This window comes from Leptinotarsa decemlineata, unplaced genomic scaffold (genome assembly GCF_025532065.1).
Source record: "Leptinotarsa decemlineata unplaced genomic scaffold, Ldec_3_MD MMD2_tig00000251_RagTag_RagTag, whole genome shotgun sequence".
NCBI lineage: Eukaryota > Metazoa > Arthropoda > Insecta > Coleoptera > Chrysomelidae > Leptinotarsa > Leptinotarsa decemlineata.
This window is the reverse complement of record NW_027412547.1, coordinates 9583652-9607367: the sequence shown is the minus strand read 5'-3', so window position 1 is coordinate 9607367 and position 23716 is coordinate 9583652. Positions and strand designations below refer to the sequence as shown.

Genomic DNA, 23716 nt, shown 5'->3' with positions numbered 1-23716 from the left:
ATGTTCGGAAATAAATAGATTTAAGAATTTGGGCCATTTACTGAATTACCGAATAACTCCCCATTACTGAATATTTTTTTATAGAACACTATAAAATTGATGGTATATGTATGTGGTACTATAAATATTAACTAATTTTATCTCCTTCATAACTAGTTGTTTTCAGATATTCCACTTTTTTTACAAATAACTGGTGTGAGATCGATTGGACTGCTATACTTGAACTTTTATTACAAATGAGAAAAATTCATTTTCCCAAAATATTAGGAGTATGTGTTGAAGGTTTTTCCTTTATTGAAAACAATGAAATATCTTACAGGATTTGTTTTAATTACTTATGAATGATTATTATCGTTTTCAATATATAAGTATAATTAATCGAATCGAAAGAACTTCTCAAAATATTTTTGCATAAAAGCAGGGAATATAAAACTCGTCAAATAGTACAATGAATATAAAATAATTGTATTCATTCCTACTAAGTAAACAACATTTCTTGCATCTACATTATACCATAACCTTCACTGTTTTGCAATACAAACTTTCCATATTGGTTTTTCAAATATGTTATTCATTTTGTTACATACCACTTGGTGTTATATTATTTCTGTCACTTCTTGTTTCCCTTTGAAACATATGTGATATAACTTTGTAGTATTAAAAATAATTACTAAGAATCCTTATTATTATTTTGAAATGATCATTTTCTTCTCTTTTCAGATACTTATATTTTACAAATCCAGGAGACAAACCATCAATAGAACGTATTAAATTGGACAAGACTCAACGAGAAACTCTAGTAGACAACCTAATCATGTCTCCAGTAGGGTTGGCAATCGACAATCAAGCTCAGAAACTGTACTGGGCTGACAGTCGAATCGGTACAGTGTCGGGCAGAATAGAAAGCATTAAACTAGATGGAACCAATAGAAATATTGTTTTGGAGAGAAACACCATGGAACCTTTTGGTTTGGCAGTTGACGAAGAAGCTATTTATTTTACTGATACTAACAATAATGGACTGTACATGTTTCCAAAAGTACAAGACCCTTATGATGACCCTATCAAACTTCTAGGTTTTTCTAATAAGCCAATGGGACTAGTGGCTAATAATAATTTCATCAAAGAGTCATCTGACTGTAAATCTCTGGACATAGCTATCAAGGAATACAAAGAACCAACACCTAAAGAAGATCTTACTTCAGAAAAAGAAACGCAAATCATCAAAGAGTGTTTGAATGGAGGAGAACTTACTGCCAACTATTGCCTTTGCAAAAGGGGTTTCACGGGAAGGCGATGTGAAACGTCCATTTGCAGTAGTTATTTTTGTTTGAATGGAGATTGTTATCTTTCTTCAGGAGGAAAACCACTTTGCCATTGTGAACGAGGTTTTGTAGGCGAGAGGTGTCAAAAGAACAGCTGTGAAGGTTTTTGTTTGAACGGTGGAGAATGCAACGTGAACTCTTCCATTAGAAATGCACCAACTTGTACTTGTTCTGAGGGATACGTTGGAGACAGATGTGAATATGATATTCAGATATGTGATAACTTCTGTCAAAATAGGAAAAATGAACTGTTGTCCGAGAAGTACACATTACTGTGCAGGTAAAATATTAGTATTATGTAATCACATTTTCATCGAATCATTATTTATTTTTTATTTTTCCATGTAACTCTCAACTCTTAGTAGTGTTGTTGAGCTCAACCCCAAACGCAGCTATGATGATGTAATAGTTTTCTCACCTCGGTTTTTATTGGAAACTTTCATTCTGCGAATTAAATTGAAATTACCTACCTGAAATACAAATTTTTCATCAAGAATGAAAATAATGACAATATAAAAAGCATAGATGAAAAAATAGTTTCGAATAATAAAATAACTTGAAAGGATTAAAAAAATGTTTATTTTTAGATTGAAACAGCCAATTAAAGACGATTTCAATATATGGCTATAGCATGAGGTGAAATGACAATTGGAGCAAATAATGTTGCGGGTAGCTCAATCATAAAATAATGTGGGAATCTTCCAAAGAAAGGAAGAAAACAAATAATTCCAAAATAAACTCTTCACCAAGATGAGTAGATCATCAAAGAAGTAACTTTCAGACACAAACTTGAAAAAAAACCCTCTCGAAACCACTCAACGTTTATACGATAAACATTGTAGAAAAAATACTTTTGAAATAACTACTTTTATATGAACAATAAATGATTCAAAAAAACCCTCTTTTCTATTCAGTTTGTACTCCAAACATTCGTTATGGAATTGAATCGGATATCATTCACAGCATTGCTACACAATATAGTATATGAAAGAGGTAACATTTCACTTGCATGGAACACTGTCATCCTCAATTGCGGACATCGATGTTTCGGAATGAGACACTTGTCTCATTGCCTCTTCAGCACCAATATGGATAACATTACAAGATAAAAAGTACTTAATACATTAATAAAATTACGGCCTTATGTCACGAATGAGTTGAATCTACTCATGTCATTGATGACAGTACGTGATGACATCATATCCCTTTCAATTTAATAAAATGAAATTGTCGTTTTTTAATTGGATTTGAAAATTTTATGGTAATTAATAATTTTGGAAGAAGAAATTAGCAGAAGCGAAATTTTTGTTGTTTTTTGAAATAAGTATTGTAATTCGAAAAGATGATAAGGACAAAGCACACATAATATTTATTTAAGTTGACTTGGAACACTCAAAATCATAACTTATGGTAGGTAACCATACATATAAAATAACGTACCCTCAAGTAAACATCTGGAACTAAATGTTTGACAGGAAATCAATTTTGCCCTGGGTTTTGCCCTGATCTTTGGTTATAATCTCCAAACGTTTCAACTGCAACTGCGGCAGTCATCTTCAGTGACATGGTCGAAGTACTCTTCTTGACGTATCAACCGAAACTGTTTCAATTTCAGTGCGGTTTGCCAGTAAGAGGTATTTGTTCTTCTTTCCAAACCTTGTTGATTATTGCAAGTAGAATTTCATTACTTTTTTGTCCCATACATTTTATAATTTCCGCTGTGATTTTTTCATTTCCAGGGGGTTTACCATTTTTAAGGTGTTTTATTGTTCTAGTTAACTCTTGCATTTATATCAGATCCTCTGTATTTTCTTGTGTCACCGTTTGTAAATCTGTGTTTTTCTCTAATTCTGATTTAGTTTTGAACATTTTTTGAAAATGCTCTTTCCATCTATTGAGTATGTCTTTGTGTTCTGTAAGTAATTCCCCAGTTTTACTCTTGATTGTTGGTATTTTCTCTGTTCTCAAGGATTTCACTGTTGAATAATATAGTTTTTGGTTGCCTTTGCTATCTTATAACATGTATTATCCAAATTTAGTTCCGTTTCTTTTTTGGATTCCATGACCATTTTCTTTGTTTTTATCTTTGTTTTCTATATGTATCATATTTTTCTGTCATCTTATCAGCTAGGTAATCTTTCCTAATCTGTCCATGCTTTCTATAATTGACAGTATAATTGATCTAAAGAACCTATATATGGGTTGGGATCTTGTGAATGTAGTTTTGATATTAGTAATAGTATAGATAGATTTTCTGCTGAAATCAAATCTACGCTTTAGAGTGTATTATAAAGTGTAATAAACGGTTATTTAAAGTTTACTGTGCAGTTGTCATTGACAATTTTATTGCAATTTTGTACAGGTTTCCAGTCCTTTCGCTTATTAGGTTTTTAATGAACTTGTTTAGTTTTTTAGGGGTTCGTATACAGTAGCAGAACCTAACATAAACGTTAATATCATCATTTATTTCATTTCAAACAGACTGTGAGTTATGTACCTATCATTCTTGATAGAGCAAGGTCCTAGAGCTACCAGGTCTTATTTCATTTCACCAAAGCTAATATTCTGTGCATTTGCTAGCTTGAAATATCAATAATCTATGTTAAAGTATGTAAAGTATATGAAAAAACTAATTTAGTGGGAGTGCATATAGTTATTTTATTTTAATATATTTGTCAGAAAAAGTATTTAGTTTTGCAGACTTCCACTATCAATTCAATTTTATAAAATCATTTCGCATATATTCCATGTTGAATGCAATTTTAAGTTGGTATATAGTAAGTTTACCATATAATCTATTATAAGCCTGATATCTTTAAGAAAGTCAGCAGTATGTGGTGTTCAGAGGTGTTACTTCAGATAATTTCCAGTCAAAGACAGGTATTCCTCAGGGCTCTAATTTGAGGTCACTTTTTTCTATGTATTATAAACTCATAAAACAGGAGATTCTCCAGGAATCTAATTCAAAGTCACTTTTTTCTAAGTATTATAAACTCATTATTAATTTCTCAGACTGTAAATTATTCAAATATGATTTTAAGGTTTCAAAAAGGATTGAAGATATTCTAACTGAAAGTTTTTACAAAGATATTTTGATATTATTTTTCTTCAGCCTAAAGAACACACACTTCTCAGTTTAAATGCTTCTCAGTAACATTTACAAGAAAAAATATTCTATTACTCACTTATTCTGAAAATTGAGAAATAAAACTTCCTATATTTTAATACCACTTGTATTTATTGTTAACGTTACTGCTATACAAATATTCCAAAACGAAAACAAGAAAAGATTGTATTCGTTTGAAAATAATAGTATGGTCCTGGAAATAAGTATATGTAACGGGACATTGATTACATCAGAATTTACGAAGTTTTTAGGCACGGTCTTAGACTTCAATCTATCCTTCAGAAATCGTATCAATCATATCAGCAAGAAAGTAAATAGTGGGTATTATGCCATTCTGCAAATGAAGAACATCTTCAATAAGCTTCAACTTATCAATATTTACTATGCCCTCATATATCCCCATATATCCTATAATATAGTTGTCTGGGATAATGCAGTATCATCTCAAAGATTGCTGATATCATAAAAGAGAATAATACGCCTGATTTTCGGAATTAAACGTACAGATTCTTGCAAACCCTACTTTATTAAAAACAATATCTCCACTGTGCCATGTATATACATAATGAAATCATTATTGGCTATTAAATTACAACTCTCTAACCTCCCGACAAGTGGTGATAATCACAACTATAATACAAGATACGGTACTCGCTTGCAGATACCACAACATAGAACAACCCCTTCCTTTACAGGGGTTCAACTATACAATAAGCTGCCTGAGGATATTGGGAGTGAGAGGAATTACAGAATATTTAAAAACAAATTGAAAAAGCTTTTAATCAGTAAATGTTACTATAAAGTAAATTGATTTTTTATTGAGTGACTATGGTGCCTGAATGTATTTCAAATGTATTTTATACTCTTAGGTACATGACTGGTGATAATTATCAGAATATTACTTCATAATTTTTACTATTATTCCAGATTTCATATATACATGTGCTGTGTTGTCTTTTTTTGACTGTTCCAAAATCATTTGAATTGTGATCTGACTGGAATAAAATTATTATTATTTTTTTTACCGTATTATTATTATTATTATTGAACAAGAAATATACACGAACTGTTTTTGTGAATCACTGAACTAATTTAAAAATACTTACAGGTGCTCTGAAGGATTCAACCCCAATTTTGATCAAAACAGGAACGCTGCTCTCTACACATCCACGGAATCAGACGGCTTCATCTCCATAATAAAGGACCCCTTCGTGCATCTTGCCCTCATCTTATTTTGTGTCCTAGTCATCATTTCATTGATAATTTACATTCGCACAACCCACAAGAAACGCCCAAGGATCAAGAAGCGCATCATCGTGAATAAAAATATAACTCCTCTCACTTATCGGCCACAGCCTACCACTGAACAGTGCGAAATCACTATAGAAAATTGTTGTAATATGAATGTCTGTGAAACGGTGAGTAATTCATGATCTTTTTAATTTAAGACAGGTAAACTGAGATTATTTCTGTCATAAATGATTTGTTTCAATATAAAAACAAAATTTCAAAATCAGTCTTGTTCTATTGAAGATAATGTATATGCAATACTGAAAACTGAACCTAATGGCCTTCCCTTGAAGAGTGCATATAATGCCACCCTCTTGATCTATCTGTCTGTCCAGTATCCTCTCAAGTCCTTTCAACAGGACAGTCTCTATTTGCCATTTATTATTATATTTCAATCAATTTTTTTATGTTTTTTGGATACTTAACCTTCCACAATTTGAAAAATTAACAAAGCTAAATTAGTAGAAAATCTGCTGAAGAGTAATATAGGACAAACTGAAAAGTTCACCAACGAAGTTACTAGATAATATAAACCAATGAAGAGTCCAATTAATCAGTAACTTGTTTTATACTCACAAATTTTGCCAGTTTATATTCGTATTTCCGTTTTACACTGTTGCCTTAACAGTAATAACCTGGTACGCTGAATTTTCACAGAGCTTTTTGGAATACACTTGCTACTTGCAAAAAGAATATATAAGGATTCTTCGAGTTTTATAATTGTCTGGAAAGGATACACTCCATTTTATTGCATGGTCACCAGTTGATTTTAAAATACGGTCCGCTACCCCTATCCCTGTTATCTATTTTCTCTTTATATATTCACCTTGTTATTTTGTTCTTACATCAAGTGGTCTTTTTCCACTGGAACAAGGTAATAATAAATACACTATTTTGTTTTCCAACCGTTTCTTGGGTTTTGTTCTTGATAGAAATATATCTCCATTGAATATAATCGAAAGTGTAGCTGAATTGTACTCAACATCGTTCCCATTTCCTAACATATTTAACCATTTTTTTAAACATTAGAATGGGTATAATGAGCTATCCTTAAACAATAGACATCCTTAAACAATAAACATATGTCATAGCAGACTTTTCTGTACACCTTTAAAAGAAAAAAGATTTGAATGTTGATTCAAAATATTAATTTCATACACATAAACGTTCCTCCTGTATCTCTCCCGTCCATTAGTTAAAAACATTGAAATATATTCGGTAGTTTTTGACTTTATCGTGTCAGACACACGATTTGACAGATGCGGCGGGGTTACTTTGTTTCATAATATGTAGTGATAAGCCAAGTCTATAAAAATTATGTCAGTACAAAGTGATTCTGGGAGTTTCACAAAATTTATTTGAGATGACTGTCATTACATAATCTTCTTTTTTTTTAGCCTTGTTTTGAACCCAAAGAGGACAAGAAGAAGCTACTGAACAACATGGAAGGCGATGAGCTGTACTAAAAACTATCTAAACAAGATAGGCTGTGACTGTATAAAGTATTAAAAAGTTGTTAAGTTTTTGAAATTTATATTTATAAATGAATGTACCTTTGAATTTTATAGCTATGTGTTCAAGGAGAGTTAGTTGAAATTGGCAGGTTTATTCAGAGTGGTCCAGTATTTTCAGATTGCAAGATAAGTTGTGTATTTGCATAGTTCAAATGAACTTATTCTAACAATTTTTTTCTGTGAAAAATAAAAAAACGAGATCATCAGCTCACTGCAGATAAAATTTCCAGTACTGCGTACTTAGATAATATACCTCGAAATTGAAAAGTTTATTTATGTTTCATCCAGATTTTTCATGGGTGACACAATAGTTAATATGTAATAATTTCAATTTGAATCCTACATTATTCATAGGATGTAACTTCTCTACCATACATTCTATATTTGGTAGAGCTATATTCAAAAATTTCTCATAACTATGAAGATTACAGTTGAACTCACTTTATTTCAAATAGGCCTTGCCAATTACTATGACACTGAGACAACGAATTATTGGGCCCCTCTGTATAATTGATAAAGCATGTTGATATTGACGTCATTCCTAAAAATATATGTAAGAATTGCCATGACGAGTCAAGTGCTTTCTTGATCCATCTTTAAGCAGAGAATACTTAATTTCTAGGAGTATACTTAATTTACAAACATTTGAGTATATAACAGTATAGAAACCAAAGGGATGTTCCATGAAAGACTTTAAGCATTTACTCGACTTCCATTTGGTGGTACATAGAATCTTTATTAATGGGATTGACACCACTTTTTCATTGTTTTCTGCAAAATGAACAAAGTTCACTGCCAATATATAGGTCACCCTTGGTTGTTTATGTTATATCCAAATAACTTTCATGGAATTATATGTCCATTCTTAGAAGGTAGATTTAGAAAGATTTTGTTTTTCTTTGTTCAAATAAGTTATTGTATTTGACCAGTTTTTAAGTTCAGTTGGAGGGTTGTGATTTTAGTAAAATTTTACTTGGTTATAAATTAAAGACGAGAGAAGCACTTTTTGTAAGTTAGGGAGAAGCTCTAGATCCTGGTTATTTCAATAACTCGAACCTGAGAATGGTTATGCAGCAGGTCGGCTTGAGTGTTGAATCGAGTTTATTTTTATTAGTGAAAAAGACGCAAGCAGTCAGAGTTGGCTCGTTTTTTATCCAATTGAAGCAACCACTAAGAACCATTTTCATTAGGATACGGCTACGTTCAGCCGTACTGCCATACTTTCAGCTATGATCGGGATTGTGCGTTGAAATGAAAGACTCTTCCTTTTCTTATCTTGTTTAGTTCTGCTGCCTTCCAAGATTTGCTAATTGGCGGGACCGAAATCGAATTACAGTTATTCACATTTATTTTTGTCTGCAAATTTTTTCAATATTAATAATTGAATATATTGAGATTGCTCAATAATATTTGTTTTTTTTAATGGAAACAATATTGAGAAACACAATCCGAAACCATTTGTGCTCCTCCCTTCTTACTTTGACGAATTCCAAAATTTGCTCTAAAAATTAAATTAATATTACTTTATTCTTAAAGTAAAATGGTGGTTTGTAATATCCACATCAGAAATGTGATATTATAATCTAAGTAGGTGCATATATGATAATTTTGTATTGAAAATTTTGAAAAGTATAATTTATTGAATACATTATTGTTTTATTTATATCATGAAACTAGTTCTTGCCCGCGGCTCCGCCCGCGTATAATTTGGTTTGTCACATTCAGTTTGGTAACAGACCATTTTGAACAAATTTATATTTTTACAGTAACTAAAAAATTATGCCAACTGCACTAAGTCAACGACGTCTGCCCTCATGCTTCTGCCCGCGGTCGGGTCACGTTCTCGTCGATGGCGCATCATTGCTTAGAAAGGCCCTCTACCCCTGCGCATCGTCCCCCGTCGTCTTACAGTAGACGCGACGCGTAATGGCTTATTGCGCTGCGTCAAGTTAATCTTATCGTGATAACTTTCAAAAGATTCGTCCAAATAACTCAGTATCAGAGACAAAGTTTGTCTATATTTAATACTTAAAACGACAATTCTATCAATTTTCATAAGAATTTGACAGATATTCTAAAATGTGCAATAAAAAAAGTATCCAATTTGATTGTATTTATGGAATTGGCCGCGGTGGTAAAGCGCCCGACTCACGATCGGAAGGCTGTGGGTTCGATTCCCGCCTCGACCAGATATTGTTCTCGAGAGAATTTATCTGGTTGAAGTTGGGATGATTCTGCAACCGTTTTAGGAATCACACGTTAAAAGGTAAGACTTTGTTAGTCCTTAGCTCGCATAAGTTTCTCAACTTCTGAGAGTTGTCGTTCGTATGGGGGCGACAGCTGATTAAAGGAAAAACAGATTTTAATTCTTGCAGAACCACAAATTCGACAATTTATTCTTAGATTGTGTTTCTAATTCTGCATTTGCTTTGTTAGATATCAGAGAATAGAAGTGTCATATGCATACATTGTAAAGCATAATGATGAACTTGAAGATGTTATGTTATTGATATATAGTAAAAAATAAAACGTTCCCCAAAACAGATCCTTGTGGGACACCCATAGTGATGGAAATATAATCAGATTTACTGACATTTATCGATTATTTCGTAATATTCGGAACACTAATGTATTGTTGATGTCCATATAAATATGTTTCAATCCACTCCAAGGACTGACCTCAAATACCAATTGCTGTTAGCTTACTATTTAATAAAGTGTGATTGACACAGCTATGGTAGATGTCTCTCATCACACTTGGGCCCTGGTTGGCAACATTCCTTGTTCCGAAACTTTTCAGTTTAACCATTTTCATCTTCCTAAATTTTGAAATATGGATTGATTCTATTATTTATGATGTTGGTACATTCGATATGTAGTTTCTCGTAATTAAAGAAAACGTTCAACATATTTTGAAATTTGATAGTTGTCATGAAATTCGACAATTTATTCTTTAAAGTTAATTATCTTAATGATAAAAATAAGAGTTGTTGTGATCCATGATTTATTTTATGTATAATGCCAAAAATAGAATCTTGAAGTACATCACATGAAATGCTCTGCCAGTTGCTCATATAAATAAACTGATCAAGTGAAAAATTTTGAAATTAGATGAAAACTTTATCTTTTGATGCCAATTTGTTTCAATTGAAATGTTATGATTTACTGTATCAAAAACTTTGCTAAAGCCTAGTCCACACTTGTAATCTGAATCTATATGTTAGTATGTAAATCCACAGCTTCAGACTCACTTTCAACAGACAATAACTCCTTGTGAAAGTTCATACAAAATTTTAAAAATGGTTTTTCTAAAAATTCTGTGACTCGAAAATAGAAAGGTGGTACATATCCTGAGCAACAAGTTATGATATTATGGGAAAGAAAAGTTTTAGCTTTTTACTTCTCCATCTTCATACATAAAAATGTGGGAATCTTTCAAAAAAAGAAAGAAAGCAATTTATTTCAAAACACTCTTAACAAAGATGTGTAGATCGTGCAAAGAAGTAACTTTCAGATACAAAGTGGAAGAAAAATCTTCTCAAAACAACTACTTTCATGTAAACTTTGAATTAGAATAGAAAAAATATTTAGAAACAACTCACTTCTTTGCATAATCTACACAGCTTTGTGAATAGTTATTTTGAAATTACTTGCTTTTTACCTTTCTTAAGAAGATTCCCAATTTTTTTTGTATAAAGATGGAGAAGTAGAATACCAAAACCTTTTCTTTCTATAAGTATAAAAGAAACAAGTAGGTAGTTTTTATTTTCAAATGATTTACACCATATTTGATTATTTGTCCAATCATAATAAAATATTACTTCTTCAATATTAAAACGAAATCAACTCCCTACTGCATATTTTTAATATATAATTCACTTTCATATTATTTTTACAACTCAAGAGATGTCAAATACATTTTTGAACAATAAAAGTCCGAACCTCTAACATTTTGTCCATTTATGTACAAATTATCACTTTCTTTGCGCTTCCTCATTATTTTTTACACTATGCTTGTACGAATAAAGTGCATGTGACATGATTGGCATCCTTAAATGCTTAAAATATTACAGTGTTCCAATGAATAGAGATAGGTTTACTTACAAAGGGTTCCATAGTTTAAAATTTTTGAAGAAATGTCCTGAGTCATCGTCCATCCTGGCCTTTCTAGGAAAGTGAACAGGTCATTGGGAGACTTTTCTTTTATATTGGTAGGTGTAGGTCAAGACTCGCCGAACACACACTCTCTTGGGCATCCTTGATGTGTCTCACGGTGGCCTACGCGAAGGTTTTCGAAAGTGCAGCGATATTACTATCGTTGCGCGGCTTCTTCAACTTTCTTGGGGTTCCCTCCGTGGAGGTGCACAAGTGAGGGAGCTTTCCTGCAGGGGCAGCCGGTTCCCTGCCTTTATTCAAGGCGGAGCTCTTAGCACCCGCCGCAGGAAGTGCCCCTGCTGTTGGAGGTGATCTGCTATGTCCAGCCTCATTCCAAGCGGTAGATTAGGGTGGACATTTTTGTTCATCCCCAGCCTTCGCCTTAGATTGAGGTAAGCACTTCTGTCCAGCCTCGGGATTGGTTTTTGTTGTTTCTGTTTTTGTGATGTTTCATTCATCGGTGTTCCCACGAGTAGCAAGGGAAGAATTGGTCACCTCTGGCAGAGCCCCGCATTACCAGAGGTAATGAGGTGTCGCCCAGTTCCCCAAGGGGATCGTTCGTAATCGCATATCACCCTGCGGCCATTCAGCTATCGGCACGATTCCTTACACCTTAGCTTGGGAAGGCTGGTCCACGGTGGCATGTTTTGCAAAGGCTTTTGGGGAGTTTTAGTTCCCCTTACCGTACTTATTTCTGCCACCGATCAGGAGTCCGGCTAACTCGTCCGTAAAGCCACATTGGCATCCCGATTATGGCCTCCAGTCCCCTAACCGTTCCCTTATCCACCACCTGGAGACACGCCCGATAGGTAGCCCAACCCACATAATCTGTTTTAAGGCATTTATGTTACCAAATATTTCTGCATAATATTGTAGAGCAGCGTTACTCAACCTTTTTCAGCCCACGGACCCCTAGAAAATCAAGCACAATTTCAAGGACCCTCATGATAATAAAAACACAAGGATAAATTTCGGACATCTTATTTTATTAGGTACTGCAAAAAATAACTCTTTCAATGTAAAGGTTGCTGCTGCTTTTTTGTAACTAAATTAGTAATATTTCGTTTGTCTCAAATCGTATTCCAATTGTAGTATATTCCTGTATTCGTTATTGAAATTATATACAAGAGCAGAGAATGTCTTCTCAAAGAAGTATGTAATTGAGAAAGGCAGCCAATTCAGTGCTCCTTCAGATATTTCTTCATAAACTTTTTTTAGTTCACCCAAAACTTGACAAGGAATACCAATGTCGTCTTGATTTCAAAAAGGTTGGAGCCGGGCCCCCTTACCTTTAGGACTAATGTTTGTTCAGAAGGACGAGTGGGTCATAACTGATCACGGGTGGCGGCATGAATGACCTCAGACATCAGTACTGCCCTTCACGGTGGACCGCTACCTGGCTGGGGTGTTTGGATGAAAATATTGTTCATCTTTTAACGGGAGACATGGGGGCCTCATTCGACAGAGAGTCTGGGCCTTCTATATCGGAAGGGGTCATCTACAACATAATCTACAACTTCCCTGACTAACGGATTATTGTGGATTTCTGCGCATTCCAATTGCCGATTCATCGACTGAATAGACTTCTGAATGGAAAGCAGCTGCAAATCTCTGCGGATGGCTTCGCTCCGTACGAACCACGGAGCATTCACATTCATGCGTATCCACTTAGTATGCAATCTCTCCAGAATGGAGATATTAGACGGAGCCGCTTGTACCCAGACGCCTGAAGCATGCATGATGACAGGCTTGAACATCGTTTTGTAGATCGTAATTTTGTTCTTAAGGCTCAGTTTTGATCGTCTATTGATCAGAGGGTACACATTTTTGATCCGACCCTCGATCTTTGCCTTCACAGTTGAGATGTGTGGGTTCCAAAAGTGAGCCTACGGTCTATTAGGAGACCAAGGTACTTTACCCGCGCTTGCCAGTCGATCTCACTTTCAGAGATCTTCACTTTTCTGGCCGGAGAAGATATCGTTCTTCTCATGGTTATCGCCTGAGTCTTGTCCGGATTCACTCGGATCTTCTATTGAAGGTACCAGCACTCGAGGTCGTCCAATGCACGCTGCATGATCCCGAGCTTCTAACCCATGGAAGATGAGAGGAGAGCCGTGTTATCGGCGTATAGAGATATCTTCACACGCTCGGATCTTGGGAGGTCGCTGGTGTAAAAGGAGTATAGCGTGGGAGAGAGCACGGCCCCCTGTGGCACTCCGGCGAGGATCTCTCTGTTGTCAGACAGAAAGCCCTCTAATATAACCTGAAATGTTCTGTCTTTCAGGAAAGACCCATCCATCGGATCAGGCCCCGAGGCAGTTCGAATGGTATTAGCTTATGCAGAAGACCTTCGTGCCATACACGGTCGAAGGCCTTCGAGATGTCTAAAAGGACGATATGATTTTTATGATTGCGATTCAGCTCTGCGATGGTATTTTCGACCACTCTCAGCGCCTGTAACTCAGTGGAGTGTTCTCTCCTGAAGCCGAATTGTTCGTCAGGCAGATCATTTCGGTCCTCAACTTCTGCGTTGAGTCTTTGCAGGGCGACTCTTTCAGCCAGCTTAGCCGCCGACGAGAGCAGACTGATCGGGCGGCAGACTGTTCTGTGAGAACAGCTGGTTTTGACCTTGTTTTGGGAACATGACAACGATTGCATGCTTCCACCTTCTGGGGAAGTATCTGATGGCCAACGAACTGTTTACGATATGCAGTAGGTTTTCGACGCAGTTGTCCGGGAGCCTCTTCAACAACTTATTGGTTATTTAATCGACTCCCGGAGCTTTGTTGGTCTTTGCGGCCCTGATGTAACCCGTGAACCCGATCTTCCAGCAGAATATCGCGGTCGATGTCGTCGTTGTCGTCAACGTTAAGTTGAAACTGACGTTCCATCGTGTCGGCTTTGTCGGCGGAGGAGTAGCACACTTCGCGCTCTCTGTGAATGGGTGAGGGAGTAGTCTTCTTCCCTTTGAGTCGGCGGGTGACTCGTCGAAGCTCGTCATCCCCAGGCTCAAAGAATTCCACTCTCCGTGAATGGGTGAGAGAGTAGTCTTCTTCTCTTTGAGTCGGCGGGTGACTCGTCGAAGCTCGTCATCCACAGGCTCAAAGAATTCCAAGAGCTCCTCCCATCTTTCGTTTCGGTGATCAATGGTGGCCTGTTTAACTTGGTTGGCCATCCTGCTTGCCGCAATTTTGTCTCCTGGGAAAAAGGTTCGCTGGTAGAGCCTTCTCGAACGATTTTTCTCCCGTATCGAAGCTTTGATAAGAGGAGGAAATTCGTTGTAGCTAATTAGAGGAGACTACTCACTGGAGGTGGCCGGTCGAAACGCATCATTCACAGAAAGCTCGAAACGCTCAACTATCACGTCGGGAGAGCGAAGTACCTCAAGAGGGGCGCGCATCTCTCCGAGCTGGGTTGTGAAGATATCTCAATCCGTCGAAGATCTCATACGATAATCAGAAGAAAGATCATCGCCCAATACCAGGATTACTGAATTATGATTAGAATCCAATTCCGACAGAACGTAAATTTCGCTAGTCAGAGAGACGTTTCTGTGAAGCGCGATGTCTAGTACGTCAGGCCTAGTCTGCCCGCGATAGTACGTAGGCTCATCCGGACCCAGCACGTGATATTCATGCCTGTCGACATGCGCATAGAGCGCTTGGCCGTTTCGATTTGTGGCCCTGCTCCATAGTCTGTACTTGGCGTTAAAGTCACCAGCAACAATTGTCGGAATGTTGCTTCCGATCAGCAGTTCATCCAGTGATTCTGAGAGTAAATGATTGTTAGGAGGGTTGTAATTATTCGATATTATTCTGTGACAGGGACGCACCGTCCATATGGGCAAGGTCGTGCGGCGCACGACGGCGCCAAGGCGTTAAAGGCGCCCTTTGAGTTGGCAAAATTGAATAAATATTCAATCCAAAACTAAGGATTTTTTGAAACTTTACAAAAAATCAACATAAAAAATGTTTCTACCAATACCGATGGTGAAATTTTATTACTCACCAATGCTGACCGGTGGTGAAATTTGAAATTAATGCTATTTAAACTACCTACTTACTTGTCTTCTCTAGAAGTGTAGGCGCCGCGCATTCCCGGCAAGAGTTTTCTTGTTTAAACTTGTAAAACGTTATCGGAAAGGCGAAGTGGCGAAGAAAGGCTTCAGTGAGATGCTGGTAGATGCCAAAGAATTGGCAACTGCCTTGGACGTAGATGCGAAATTCAAAAGTGCAGAAACGTTACGGCCACGAAGAATAAAAAAACAATTTTCCTATGAAAGTGAAAATCAGCCAATTGAAAACCAAGAATTAAAATTCAAATTCAACTGTTTTTTTGGAATGCTAGATATTACTCTTTCATCTGTGAATGAGAGATTTGAGCTGTTATACTCTCATGCCGATGTTTTCAAATTTTTGTGGAATACTGAGGATTTCGGCAAGTATTCTGATGAAGATCAATTTAATTTTTGTGAAAAACTTGAAGAAGCGTTAACTGACAAAAATCGAAACGAGAGAGACATAGACGGAACGGAAGTTTTAACCGAATTACAATTTCTACAAATTTGCGACGGAAAGGTAACATCTGTAGTAGAAATACTTAATTACATTGCAAAAAATAACTTGGCCCACTCATTCCCAAACATTACTATTGCGTTAGGTATATTATTAACTATACCGATTTCTGTAGCTTCAGCCGAGAGATCATTTTCTAAACTTAAACTAATTAAGAATTACTTAAGATCTAGAATGGGTCAGGAGCGGCTAGAAAATCTTGCTATTATTTCTATAGAATCTGAGTTGTTAAAGGAGCTGAATATTGAAAATCTAATTAATGAATTTGCCAAAGGTAAAGCAAGAAAAGTTCAATTTCTATAAGAAATTTCCGTTGGTTTTCATCATAATAAGTGTATTTGTTTAAAAAAGAATCGCAATCTAAATATGTTTAATTTGATCTTCAGTTTTTTAATAATTTTAAGTAATGTTTTATAACTTTAACATAGTTTTTATTCTGTTCTGTTTTATTGTGCAATATAGCCAATATAGTGTTTAATATATTATTTTTTATAAGTGTACTCTGTACTTATTGTTTTCTTCAAAAAAAATCTAGGTAGATGTAGAAAAAATTTCATAGTTTTCCACGCTGAAATGGGAAGGAGTGATTGATTATAATATTTCTACCCTGGTAATTTTGATAAAGGCGCTTATCAATATTTCGCACGACGGCGCCGAAGTTACTTGGCGCGTCCCTGTCTGTGACAACCCTTGCTCAGTCGAATTTCGACCCCCACGGCCTCAGTTCCGTGTAATCGAGCACTTTCAATGCCGTATTGGACACATTTAAGGGATCACTTGACAAAGATGACAATTTCCCCTCCAGCACATCCAACACGTTCTCTGTGAAAGAATCTGTAGTTTGGAATGACAATAAATTCATTCCTGATATGTGTCTCTTGGACAAGAGCCAAATCGATGTTATGCTTCTGGAACGAATGCCATTAGCATTCCAAAAAACAGAGATCTAGACAACGTTGGTTGTCTAGACATTGGCAGTTCCGGTTAGCACGGCGATATTCATCGGGAAAATTTTTTCGAGCACGGGGAATTTGACGAACAATTTCTTCATCTGATCCAATGCGGCACCTGAGGTGCTCAGGTCGAGAGGGAGTGAGCCTTGCAGAGTTGGATGCAGCTCTGGCAAAGCTGACCCTCTCCTTCTCCTGGACAGAACGAGAACCATTGGCATGGGTTGGCTGGCACGCTTCATTCCCGTGACCGAAGTGAGGTCAAAGTCCCTGATTTCTAGCTTCTCCTCCTCCCGAAAACGGCATGAATTTTCCGGTTTTCAGGAAGTGAGTAAGTATGGTGAGGGATATTCTCCGTCACCAAGAGCCTATTGACAGCCGGCGATAGTCGTCAGGAGTCACAGGCTGGACTTTAATGCCGTCATGAAGATTCACAGCTGTGGAGAAGTTAATTTTCTCCTCAGCTGCTGTCTTGATCAGTTCGACCCACTTGTCCTTCTGTGGAATTTAAACCTTTTTAACTGAAGGTTGTTCATTCTGTCTATGAGGGGCGGAAGGACCAGGCTCCAGGTCTTGGATAGTCTTGACAGTGTTCTCAGAATCCTCTGAGACACTGTCTGTCTGCATGTTTGGACTGATGTCCATGTCATTGTTTTCACGAGGTGTGGCCACCTTGCGAGCCCGACTTCGTGTCACTGGACGGGACGAAACTTCCGATTCGAAATAGTAGTTCCGTGCTTCATCTCTGACACAGTCGATGACAGCTTTTTTTGAAATTTGCTTCGCCTTTTTAGGCTACGTTGATACGTCGTTTTTTCGACAAAGTAGAGGTGAAGGAAAGTTCGCTTTCGTTGTTGGAATCGCGAGCTGAAAATTCACTGTCAGGCGAAGCATTAGCCACTCCCTGTTTCTCAGCTGTCAGCATTTGACAGCTGGCCCCAGGAACTGGCAATGTGCTGCCATGCAAATCTGCCTGGTTTAGGCCAAAGCATGAGATTAGTTGGCACACAATGCTAACTATCTCAGCCCTGTTCCTGCCAGCCAGACCGCGAGGCAGTTCCCCTATACTGCTTGACATTTTTTTAAAAGCAAAGAAACACCAATGCAAGCGTGGGCAAAATCAACGCAACCAAAATGATAAATTGGAGCGTACTCACCGAAAACGTTATAGCCTGCTCACTACAACACAACGCACTCACTACCAGAAACACGTTTTACACAGGAACGTCAGCTCTCTTCCGTTGTCGCAAATTTTTTAAAATACGTTTTAAAGCTGACGCACATGATACTTCTATTAATTGATTTTCCTGTGCCGTTTGTCAAGCCGCTGATATCTGAAGTATCTTTGTTGAAAGGGTCTACTATCCAGTTTTTATTTCTGTCGAATTCTGAAAAATAATCCCGAAAAGAAGACCTCTACAAACCGCGGAGGTGTTCAACCATTTTGTCTTCTACTTGCATTGGCAACATTTTTCCACCAGAGGAGGCCAAAAACACTACCAGTGTAGGATTTTTTTAAATTGTACGATTATACCAAAAGTCAAGCTTTTTATCCTAGTTTCTATTTTATCGTCAACTTGAAAGACGTTGTTATCTCTTCCTTGTAGACTTGAGTTCAGTTCTTCAAGAGCACTGTAGATATCAGCCAAATATGTCACTATTGTGAACCATTAAAAGTTATTGGAGTGATAAGCATATGTTTTTATTGATGCTGATCTCATTTCTCAGCTCAGCGGACCCCCATACACATACTTCCGGACCCCTAAGGGTCCACGGACCACAAGTTAAGAAACAATGTTGTAGAGTATTAACTTTCCTACAATTTATGTTAATTTTGTAATTGGAATTGATAATTTCGTAGAAATGCACTTGAAAATTCAAATATTCCGAAAATTTGTTCAACTATCAATCTTGAGGAAACAGGTGTCAGGATTTTTCTTGTAAGAAATTTTATTAACATCAAATGTAGATGTTTTTCACCAACCTTTATGGTGGAGAGGGAGAGAGTTTAATGATAAATAACTACGAAATATTACATTTTGCCACTGAATCTGAAAAAACTCAATAGTCACTCTCCAATTTTACTAGAATTTGAAGTACATTTTGGTATACATACCAAACCTTTGAGTTTCTTACATGTTTCACTGGTAAGACCAATTCTCATGAGGCAGGTGTCATGTCACTTGACTGCCTACTGTCGGGAGGAACACTCAATTTCAAATGACTCATCAGCACAGCAGAAAAATGTTTTAATATGCTTTTATTTGAACAAAGTGGGAACACTAGACAGTAATTAGTCCTACAAAAGTCTGTAGTGATTGAGCTGAAAAAAAAACAAATGTATCTACATGCGTTTCGCTTATTCATTGGGGGCTAAGGTGTTAAAGTCGAAGTATTCTGAAAGGGTCATATTTTTAGGAGTGATTAATTTTTGGGTATTCATTTTCCTAGATCTTTATCGGCTTCGTCTTCATCGTCACTGTGACAGGTAGAATGAAAGATATGATTTCAATGTGAGCAAAATTCCACTTTCGTTTGATTTCTTTTCGGTTTCCAAATTTCGGTATTCCACTACTTTCAAGTTTATCTTTCAAGTTTTCCAAATGGTTGAAAAATTGAGAATCAAAGATTCTCAAAGATCAGAAAGAATCTTTGCCGACCCTGCTTGACGTTTTGATTTTGGAATATAATATATTTTGAATCCTTCAAAAATGCCTATTTCCAGGCTGAATTCACTTCCTTAATGACATTTTAGGTGTTTATTCCTGTATTATAGTATGTTTGACAGCAGGGCCTACTATAATATATTAATAGCTATCCAGAGATTGGCTGAATACTTATGCCCGTTAGGGTATGCACAAACAGAAATACATTTTGGTAATAATAAAAATAATAATGGGAATTATTCTATTTTGGACCAAGGTCCTTGGTCTTTCATCATATACACCATGTATAGGAATATTCAATACAAATGAAAGGAAACAACACTTAAATGATATTGTGCTTATTGTTTTCTACTATTATTTTCTCTATCTTCACGGCCCGAAATTTCCCAACTTTTCCAGGTCGAAAAAACAGCGAAAAGTTGGGAATTTCGTAAAATTGTTATTTACAAATTTATGGACTGTTCAGGACTGTTCTCTTACTTGGGAGAAACTGAACTTTTTTGAAGTTTTCAAACAACAACAACATGCTTGCCACTTCCTTTCTTTTCTCTCATTTTGATTTTTTAAATTTTTTCACTATTATTTTTCCCAATCTTCACGGCCCAAAATTTCCCAACTTTTTTCCAAGTCAAAAAAGCAGGGGGGAGGCTCCCCCCCATCCCCCCATACGACGGCCCTGTTTTGAAAGTTAAATTGAAAAATATTGCATTGTAGCTGGATGAGATGGATTTACAAATATTGCAAATCAGAGAATTTTGTAGGACATATAAAATTTTTAAAGACGAAATAATAAATACATGAGAATCTATTATTTCTGACTTGACACATACTGTTTTTGTGTCTTTACTTCGGGAAAGAATTTCCGTACAACTTATTATGAGATTTTCACTACACATTTTTTGAAAATCGCAACACGTATTCAATGCATTATCATGTATTTTCATCAAGTACCTAACGGCTAACTCCCATCAGATACTTACTCGCTCATAATGGTTACAAATTTCGGTTGGATCTGAACGAACCTTAATTATGGAAATATTACAAACTGAACTGAAAATTAAGCCTACTTTCTTGATTCGTTAACATTTATGTACTGTTCAAAATTTTCTGTAAAAGGGGTAATATCGAGAAAAACTGTCTATACTGTTACCAATGAATTATGGAATTTCAGTGCTGATACTTTGTTCTTTAAAGTCGGAACAATATCACTGACGCCTTAAATGTTATTAAATGTTAAGCAATCTTTCATAGAGAGAGTAGATCTTTGTATTAAACAGGATGGTCGCCATTTTGAGCACCTACTTTGAATTAAATACTTTTGTATTTCATATTTTGTTGTTGTTTCAGTTGAATAATAGAAGAAACGTATAGTCTGCTTGATGAACTACTATCAGAATATGAATGTAAATGATAACTTATTTTAGTGAACAGTGAACATTTTTGATGAAATGTCAACTGTCAATGAGAATTCGGGGAGAAAACTAAATAAATGTCGTTTCAGACCTATCTTGATTCACATAATGCATTGAAATAAAAACTACTCTTCGAAAAAGCCAATATCTGAAAAATTATTTAGGTTAGGTATGAGGCATGGGGAACCCCAGAATGAAATGAAAGATAATTGAATTTTATCGAAATCAATAGTCCAAAACCTCTTTTATGCTTGGTCAGAATTCGAAGGGATGATTTCTATACATAAAACATGCGATGTTATTTAGTTTCAAATGGCACCTAGCATTTTTATAAAAAAAATCAATACTTCGAGAACCGTAATAGTTAGGTATATAGTACCTTATATGATATCATATTATTTTTCCTGACCTATTCAAAAGTGACACGAAATGCAAAGTGTTCCATTTGAAAATAAACAGAACTTTGATATGTCACACTTTTTCGAGCCACCCTGTAGACTCCAAAATAATTTCCTACTCCAGCCTTAATCAATACACATATAATAAAATGGAAGAAAAAATTAACAGTTTGATTTACAGGGACCTTGCGCCACCCTGTAAATCTTGAATTAACATTAACTTTTTCAAATATTTCTCTTGGTTCTAACCAAGCATCTTCAGTTAGGTCAAGTTGGAGCTTAGCTCTCTTACCCTTGTAGCTGATAATTTTTGGTTCTACATCATCAAAATAAAATATAAATATTATAAATACATATTATGTTGAAATATTATAAAATAACTGCTGTCATCTTACGGTGCACAGTCGAACTTTATATAAATTATGGACGAACATAGATTCAATGTTAACCCAGTAGATGGCAATACAACATTCATCTAGAGTGACATTTGTATTTCAAAAACACTAGATTCTACTTTCAGTTACTAGATGGCACAACCATGATACATTCATTCTCGATATTTCTCATTTCGTATTGTATTGTTAGAACCAGCAGTTGAATTTTATATATGAAAATTTATATTTTGGCAAAGTAAGGAAAGACAGGGATTTAACCTTTCTCTGGTAACCTAAACCTAAACAGGGCAAATTGGATGTATTCCTTCTAGATATATATTCTTAACTCAACAGAAATAAGTAGTTAAATCGGATCTGGTTTTGAATAAAAATTGGCTTGAACATCGATTCTTGACAGTGAATCTGGAGAAAACTCACTATATACCTTTCAGTTGCAATAATTCCAGCAAACCTTGTTTTTCACAACTGAAAATTGATCAGTATGTAATACTTCCCGAAGTTAAAGTGAATGGGATGCTCATATTAAGTACATTTGTAGTAAGTTGCGTTGCATACTTTTTAAATTAAAATTTTTGGTTAAAATGTTAACGAACTCTAACCACAAAATTTTGTACCATGCACTTGTAGCGAGTCACCTGAGCTTCGAAATTCCTTGTTGGGGAGGAACCTACCATACGCACCTTCGCCCTTTTGAGGTGCTCCAAATCAGGTTCCTGAAATTAATATTGTCCAAACCGCCCTATTATTCAACTGTCTATTCAACGAAGCAAACGTTTTTGATATTCGCTAGCTCTTTTTTTATAATATTATCATCCATTACCATAAGAACAGAAATTTAGCTGTATCGACTCACTTGCACAACACCCGCAGAAAGAATGATCATGTTATTCCCCAGACACAAAAATCAATTTTCCAACACTCTTATACTTACCTGGCCCCGAAACTGTATAATACTATTTCTGAGGAGATTCGTACTTTCCGAATGATTCACTTGTTTAAAAAAAAAATGAAGACTATCAATTTTTTTCTCAACCAAGGATAGTAGTTACCGATTTTGTTTATAGAAAAAATACTTGAATTTAATGTACATGATTAGGTACTATCATTTCAATTAGGAAACCACACACTACCTACATAGTTTTATTTATATTATATATTATATTGTGTTCCAATTATTGTGCCAATTTCTTTTACTAGTATACAGGGTGTTTCAAATTCGATCCTCACCATTGGGATCTCGGAAACAAGGAGATATACGAAAATGGTCAAATTGGGTCAAAGTTGCGTATTTACCTAACTAAAAATATGCCTTTGAGAACGTTCTGAAATTCCTAGTATATCCAGAGATATCCGGAAAAAACAGAAGTTTCAGAAAATGGTTTTTATTTTTTCTGGCTTTATTTTTCGAAGGATTCGGAAGTAAATTGCACTTACACATTGCCACTTTTTTCCTGCGACATAATGGTGTTTTCAGATTTGGTATTAGACGTTTCGTCTTCTGGCCACCATCATCTACTTTATTTTTTCTTAAAGGCGCCACATTGGATTTTTTCCTGTTTTGAATAGACCTTTTACCTTTTCAATGATGTATTATAAGTTATCATTCTTTTTCGAAAAATTGGAGATATTGAAAAAAATTATTTCTTATCATAATATGCTTTGACTTTGATGTTTCTAAATTTGACTTTCAATTAGTTACACTCAGTGACATTTTGTTATTGTACCTACAAGTCATTGAAGTTTTGGTGAACAATGGCTTTCACGATTGAAGAATTTATTACAATTACGATAGAAACAGTGTTAGGACATCGGAAATGTACTTAAACTTGTATCCCGAAAGACGACAACCACATCGAACTATGTTCAAGTCATTGGATCAAAATGTCACCGAGTTTGGTTCATTTGGAAAG

General features: G+C 35.7%; 1 protein-coding gene across 1 annotated transcript in view; it reads left to right on the top strand.

Annotated features, from left to right (window-relative positions):
- Positions 1-8902, top strand: part of cue (Low-density lipoprotein receptor repeat domain-containing protein cueball) — a 60809-nt gene extending 51907 nt beyond the window's left edge. Inside the window, exons 4-6 of the mRNA XM_074173661.1 lie at positions 721-1605; positions 5561-5870; positions 7140-8902. Coding sequence (XP_074029762.1) covers positions 721-1605; positions 5561-5870; positions 7140-7208 — 1264 coding nt within the window. The 3' untranslated portion in view covers positions 7209-8902. The remainder of the gene's footprint in view (positions 1-720; positions 1606-5560; positions 5871-7139) is intronic.
- The last annotated feature ends 14814 nt before the right edge of the window (positions 8903-23716 follow it).